This window comes from Propithecus coquereli, unplaced genomic scaffold, assembly GCF_000956105.1.
Source record: "Propithecus coquereli isolate 6110/MARCELLA unplaced genomic scaffold, Pcoq_1.0 Scaffold39, whole genome shotgun sequence".
In the NCBI taxonomy this organism is placed as follows: Eukaryota; Metazoa; Chordata; class Mammalia; order Primates; family Indriidae; genus Propithecus; species Propithecus coquereli.
In genome coordinates, this window is record NW_012149618.1 from 3,469,225 (window position 1) to 3,476,790 (window position 7,566).

General features: G+C 40.8%; 1 protein-coding gene across 1 annotated transcript in view; it reads left to right on the forward strand.

The window, feature by feature from the left end:
- Window positions 1–1,487: 1,487 nt before the first annotated feature.
- MRPL33 (mitochondrial ribosomal protein L33) overlaps window positions 1,488–7,566 on the forward strand; it is a 7,995-nt gene continuing 1,916 nt past the window's right edge. The window contains exons 1-3 of the mRNA XM_012652434.1: window positions 1,488–1,569; window positions 2,459–2,477; window positions 4,464–4,570. Coding sequence (XP_012507888.1) covers window positions 1,548–1,569; window positions 2,459–2,477; window positions 4,464–4,570 — 148 coding nt within the window. The 5' untranslated portion in view covers window positions 1,488–1,547. The remainder of the gene's footprint in view (window positions 1,570–2,458; window positions 2,478–4,463; window positions 4,571–7,566) is intronic.

Here is a 7,566-nt window from a genome sequence, read left to right on the forward strand (position 1 = left end):
CACGTGTACACATGTATCAACATACATAGATAGAAGATTAACATTTGATAAATTGGGTATATGGTTTGTTTATTGCACTATCCTTTCAACTTGTTTGAAATGTTTCTTTATAGAAAATTGGGGAGAAAAATACTGTACAGACTCTGGGCCTCACCCCCGGCATCTGGGTGTTTTAAAAGATCACAGGTGACTCTGATGCAGAGTTAGGGATGAGAGTCGTCTTAGGTGAAAGTTTGTTGATCCAATGCCCACACTGAGCATGAAATTGAGGCCTGAAAAGTTGAAGTGACTTTCTGAGGGACAGAACAAGGACTAAAATTCATGTTCCTTGACTTTCAGTCCTGTATTCTTTTCTTATAAATTCTTTAAAGGAATTTCCCAGATAAGGAACCTTACCCTCTTGAACACCTGAAGTTTTTATTTTTTTTGCCAGTAGCTGAACTGCTTAAAGAAGGGTTTGGGTGCTGGGAAGGTGCTCAGTTGTCGGAGTCAGGTTATGGGAAGGTGAATATAAAGAATTATTAATATTAGAGGGGGAAACACTATTATGGGTACTAAGGGCAAGGACAGTCCTAATTTTAAAAATTGAATTGTACTGAACAACTGAATTTTCTTTTAAATAATTTTATTACTTTCGGTGAGGATAATCCGTGAGATTGAATCTTATTTCTCATGTCTTTAAGAGTTAATACATAGATGAAAATCACAGATTAGAAAAAAATTCAAAAGTCTTGATCATTAGCTGGGAAATGAGGATACCAATGAGGGACCTGGTATTGGAGGAGCCCAGGTTCCTCTCAGAGACACGAAGAATTAACGATGGCAAGTGGTAGGTCTCAGTGTCTGGAGGGAAAGGCACGAGTCTTTGGAGTCAGGCAAAATCTGGGTTTAAATTCTGACTCTGTCACTTCCTAGTTTTGTGATATTAGGCATGTTACGCGAGTGCTCCAAATCTCAGTTCTTCGGCTCTTGTTACCAGGCACTGTGCTAGGTGTTTGGATACAGAAGTTAATGAGATGAACAGGGTCCTGCCCTCCTAGAGACCCAACAGATAATTAAGGAATGGGGGAAACTCAGGTGGGGTTCCTAAGTACAAAGAGACTGAGAGTGGGCCTTAACCTGGTGAAGATGGTGTTGGGTCTGCGAAGGCAACATTTTAAGGCATTATGTGGGGGGCCGGATAGGCTGGAGCGGCCACGGTACGACATATAGTTCCTGAGACTATAATGCAGGTGGTTACGATTACTTAGTGAAACAAGTATAGAAGGCACCTCACGCTGACTCAGAAACAGGAGCTACAGCCTGGGGCACGAACCAAACGCTAGCAGTGCCTTCCCGGAAGGAAGGGGATTTCAACCTCCATCACCACAAAAGCCAAACACAGCGTAAGGAACAGAGGAGAGCTAGACCATTTGCTGGTTCCAGGCGGAGGGCGTGGCTTCGGGCAACACCGGATGTCCTCGTCCGGAACCGGCCCGTGCCCCGGAAGCTGTTGTTTGTTGGGGCACTTTGGGGCTGCTTACGGAGGTTGCTGAGAGGCGGTCACCATGTTCCTCTCTGCGGTCTTCTGTAAGTGGGGCTAGAGGCGGCGGCAGGGGCCAAGGCGAGGGCGGGGAGCCGTGACAGGCAGGCCCCGGGATGATGGCGGGGCAGGGTTTGCGAACCGGCCGGGAAGCTGTAGCTGCGGACTTCCCAGGCTTTTGGGACTACAGCATCCGGCATGCTCCGCGGCGCGCCTCACTGCGCTGGCGGGTGGGCTTCAGTGGGTCTGCGGTGTTTGGCTTCTGTTGCGGATCCCACAGACAGGTCTGGTCAGGAGTCGTGGGGCGCTTTCTTCCAGCCCTTCATAGGGTGTGTCAGCAGACTCACTGGACATCCGAACTGGGAAGGAGCTCAGAATTTCTAGCCCACCCATTTCTAATTCTAAAGATGAGGAAACCGCTCCCGAGAGAGGCAGTGAATTGCCAGAGATACTACAGCTGGGCAGTGAAAGAAGCCCTCTGGCTCCCGAGTCAGTGCTCTTCCTTGCACCTGGCTGACTTCCCGGTTAGATTTAGTTTCCTTTATCCACCTGAAGCGATGGTTGTTGCAGTTCGGAAAGATTAACTTGTCAAACAAGAGGTTTGTTCTAGTGCAAATATTTGCACCTTAGAAGAGGGAAAAACGAAGCATATATTTATGAATGTATAGAATGGTTTAGAAGGTAGTCAGTCCAAGTGAAATGAGATTGGGCAAGTTATCACATCCAGAATTGTGTTGGTCCGATTGGATCTTTTTATCTTATACAAAATCCTAACGGACTCCCTAATATCGAAGGAATAGTTACTTGACAACTTGTGGCATACTTCATGAGTTAAATATTTTTGGATATTATTGACATTTATATGAACTTTGCGTAAGAAAGATAATAAATTTGTATTTTTATTTTCTTTTCCATTCTTTCCTGTCTACAAAAAAGTTGCCAAGAGCAAGTCAAAGTAAGTATTTTTCATTTTTAAAACTTGTTTATGTTAGATTTGTTAGACTGTTCCCAATACATACATCCTTATATTAAACTGTTTGGCTTCGATTTCCTAAAAGTTGGTTTGAAGATGACTTAATTGATGGTTTTGTCTCTACGAATTCTTTCAAGAAATATTTTCCCTCCTACCCAACTGAGCTACTTCAGTGAACATCCAAGTACTTTGCTTAAAGGAGCCCTTGCTGTCTTTTCTTGTCCAAGGATTTTTGAGCTTACTGTCTTGTTGCGAAACCAACCATTGGGCTGTACTCTGTTTGGACTACCACCATATTTCTGTTTCCTCAAATTGAGGACCAGGGGCCATTTGTCCGGAGCTCACTACAGGAATCCAGCAGAACAAGCTGTGATGTGATTAAATCATAGAGGCTGTTTTAATGAGTTTTGTAATCCTTTGCATTCATGGTGTAAACATTTCAAAAATAGCAAAGATTAAAGATTCCCTGCTGTATCAGACTAGAAATACCAAATTGGTATTTCAAAATAAATTTTGTAGACAATAATTGAAGATTTTCAGTGTTAAGAATAGGAAAATTTTAAAGCAGGCTTTGCTTACAACCGAAAGACATCAAAAAACCCTTTAAAACTAGCGTTTTTTGGATTAAAGTTAATGAAAAACATGTATGTTAGTGCTTTCTCCCCCAGTATCTTTTAGCGCTTCACGTCGCTTTTCCCACAATCCAGTTATTTATGTCAGAATTTCCCACCCCCAGGTTCTGCAGGAATCGCATGCCTTTGGTTTCTGTAGAGGTATTCCCTGCCTGTCAGCCTCTCATGTACTTTGTGACATTTGCCATACATGTCTTGTCTTACAGACTTCACATAACAACTCACCTTCTGAACTACTGTATGCTGTTAACTCTTAGAGGACACAGACACAGCCTCATAGTTTTGTATTTCCTGTGGTGCTTTCCACAGAGTAAGCACTTAATGGATATTTGTTGAATCTTTGTTGAATGAATAATTGTTGAATCTTTGTTGAATGAATAATTGTTGCCTATCTTAACTGACAAATATTTTATGCCTCTTACGAGGCACTGTGTTGAACATTGAAATCAATGCAATGACATGTAATATAGTTGCTTCAGATTTGTTTTGGAATTACATGAGGAATAAATAACATGGTCTCCATGGGGGAGACAGGACACATGAAAAAGTAACAAATAGTAAAGGTATTTAAAGGTCCGGTGAGGCAAACATGGATTTTATACTTTGGATGACTGTAACTTAAATGAAATGTGAAGGGGCACAAGGTTTTGCACATTCGCTGTCTGAAAGTTTCAGTCCCTTGATGTTTTCCCTTCCCGATTATACCCTTATCACTCCATGCCCTGGAAGACAGGGCTCTTCTGAGACAGCCATCTTTATAATTTCCTGACTAGCCAGCTGTGGTTACCAGTTCTTTTGTATTTTCTCCCTTCTAACTTCTGCTCTTCATGAGAGGTGGGTATCTGAGGTTAGTCCCACAGTGTGGCTTGATTGGGTTATGTCATGACCAAGCAACTGTGTGTAATACAACAAACACTTGAGACTCAAAAGCATTAAAATCATGTTTTATGGAAAATGTGGGTTGTCTTAGAACTGAACCTTCTTAGGGCCAAGTGACGTCCCACAACTGATACTAACTACAAAGTTCTCAAAATGTGCCATACCCCCATGAATGATTTTAGTCTATTTCCTCAGCTATAACAGCTTACCTTTTTTTTTTTTCTTTGAGATGGGGTCTCATTCTGTCACCCAGCCTGGATTACAGTGGTGCTAAAGTAGCTCACTGCAATCTCAACCTCCTGGGCTTGAGCTATTCTCTTGTCTCAGCCTCCTGAGTAGCTGGGACTGTAGGCATGTGCCACCATGCCCGGCTAATTTTTTTTTTTTTTTTCAAATTTTTTGTAGAGACAGGGTCTTGCTATGTTGCCCAGGCTAACAGTTCTCTTTTTAATCTTAGAACCATTCTGGTGAGAATGATAAGCCAAGCTGGGACAGGTTTTGCCTTCAACGCCAAGAGAAGCCGCTTACGGGAGAAATTGACTCTTTTGCATTATGATCCAATTGGTAAGAATCAGAGGATTTACTCCCTGATAGATTCAAGGCCCCTTGCCCCCTTTCCAGACTGAACATCTGAACATCTCTGGCAGTTTTGTAGCCTCTTTGACACTGTAGCATTCAGCAAGTATGTGCTGAATGTTTATTATGATGCTGTTCACTATCCTAGTATGGCATACACTGGGACACAGGTTAAGTTCCTATGCTCTTGGCACTTACAGTTTGGTTTGAGAGAGAAAATAACAAATTGTGATAAGTGCTATGAGAGAAACAGGATGCTGACTTGTAGGATGAAGTTGGGGAAGGGGTGGGAGAGTTACTTCAGATATGATAAATTAGGGAAGGTCTCTCTAGGAGGGGATAGTTAATCAAAGACCTGAAGGTGAGAAACCAGTCAATAGGTTGTAGGGTTCTCGAAACAGAGAAGTGTCTTGCGACGGGGAGAGTATGGTCTCCTGGGGTCATCTGTCTGACAGTGGCAAGTCAGTGAGTGAAAGGAGTATGGTGTCTTTCTATTAGTTCAAGACGGCAGGAAATTTGATTTGCCATTTTGTGCCATCCACCAACATGCCATAATAAATGCCAACTTTAAATGGTTTCACTAGATAGAAGTATTTGTCTAAAAGAGACAAGTGTTCCCAAGGATAGATTGTCTGCTCACACACAAAAAAATAGAGTCAGCACCTGCTTGCTGTTGGTAGAAGCCTATCCTATTATTGGATTTTTTTTTTTTTAACCTAGTCCTGAATCCAGATGTTTCTGGATTTTATATGCAAATTTATGCAAAAAGAAACTAACAAATTTTTTATTTTAGAGCTCTGGCTGTTCATTTCATTTTTGTTCTGTTTGTATATTAATTTATATTAATTGCTTCTTAATAAGAAAAGGGCTGCCAGGCACAGTGGCTCACACCTGTAATCCCAGCGACTCAGGAGTTAAGGCAGGAGGATCGCTTGAGCCCAGGAGTTTGAGACTGCAGTGGGCTATGGTGATGCCATTACACTCTAGCCTGGGTGACAGAGTGAGACTCTGTCTCTTGAACAAAAAAAAAAGTAAAAAAAAAAAAAGGGCTGTAATAATATGAGAAGGCATTTTTAAAAGCCTCTGAGAAGCAGCTTAAAATTTCTTAAGTTCCATTCTTTAACAGAAATAAAATTCTCTGCTGTTTTTATGGTGTTCAAATTTCTGGTTATTCATTATCATAATGAAAAGGGAATTCTGGGTTTGTGCCTGATGATTAGAAGGCTGAATTTCAGGATGATTCCTCATATGGTGAAAAAATTATTATGTTTGATATTGGAATGATAAGGTATTGGATTGGCGTGTTTTTTTCCCTGTGATTTCTTTGTGTCAGGTGGTGAAAACTCAGATGAACTTTACAATAAAGTAATTGTTTTTTAACTCTTTTAGAGTTTATTTTTAGAAATTTGTACAACACTAATAAGTGTTGATTGAGTAACCTAGGATATTGTAAGTATGAAAATGTATTGGAATTTTCATCCTTAGTATGGAGGTATTAGGAACTTAATATGTCAGTTTAAGTTTTGAGATTAGGAAAGGATACATGCATAAACAGTTCTGATCATAAATTCAGAGTGGGAGAAAAGGTTCACATATAAATTTCAGACAGATGATTCAAGCTTTTCTGATAAGGAATGGTCTGAGCTTTCACAGCACAACTTTGTCATTTCTGAAGAAGAGAATGTTCTGGGATAGCAGACTGCATGGCTTTCTGCCCACCTACTGAGTGCCTTGCAGGCTTTCATGATGAAGATGTTTGCCTTGGGGCCTACCCCCTATTACCCAGGGTACCAAATAGCCTGGCGGTTCTCCCACCATATTTTATTGCAGTAAGTAAATTGTTAGTTTGAGGACAATGTTTTGTTGGTCTGCTTTATGAAGGAAATCAGGTAAGGAAACATGGAAAAACTCCCTCGTATTTGAGCCATTTCATAGTGTAGTCTGTGGCAAGAACCAGTCGCTTATGCCTGTGTCCTTTCAAATTCCTTTTCCTCATATAAAACTTGATGCTAATTTCCAAGGAGGAAGGATTAATGGCTAAGGCATAAGCTTATTAAACTTTGTTAAATATATAAAGGTTTATCATAAAGAGAATGAAAACTTGTCAGTTTTAATTCCTTGGATGACTAAATAAGACAATATATACTTTAATTGAAGCAGAATAGATTTTCGTTAGATGTAGGGAAAGAACTTGACAGATTCATTCTTCTATGAATTAAACAGCAAATATTTTGACATAAAATTAATTTATGTTTATGATTGTGGGTAGCAATGTATCATTTCAGCTCAGCTAACATGTACTGAGTACTCACTGGGTGTCTGGCAACAACCCTGGGAAGGAGATTGGGTTATCTCTCTCACAGGAAAGGAAACTGAGGGTGGAGTATTTTGAGAAATTTGCCCAGGGACACAGCTGATAGATGGTGGAGTTAAGGTTTGAACCCAACCTTTCTCACTCCAAGTCCCTGTTCTTTCTATTACATGGAGCCAACTTAAGCTTCCTAAAACTTTTTTTAAATCAGGACCTGTCCCTGTGGTCAGCATAGCATTCAAGGCCATGGATACCCACTGTCATTCCTGCTTCCTACCACCATTCCTCTACACCAGATGTCCATTGCTGTTTAGTTCACCAAATGCTGCTCCTTTGTCAGGGGCCAAACTTTTTATCCGCTCTGTGAGATCTTGTCACCATTCCTGTTCCCTTTGGTATTTAGGTTCCTGTGGGATTTTACTGGACATTCTCATGGGCACCTCATGATGTACTGATGTGTTAAATTAGGGATTCTCCTTACACTTTTGTCAACTCCACATTGCCTAGCACAGTTCTGTGGACTTAAATATTCTTTGAATTAAATGAATGAATGCAGTGAATCAAAGAATTTTCCTGAATAAGGCCTTACTCTACAAATCTTAATCAGTTACTGCTGGTTGGGGTCATTTAAATAGACTGCTGATTGCTTATCAGTGAGACAGGTTTCCTTTTT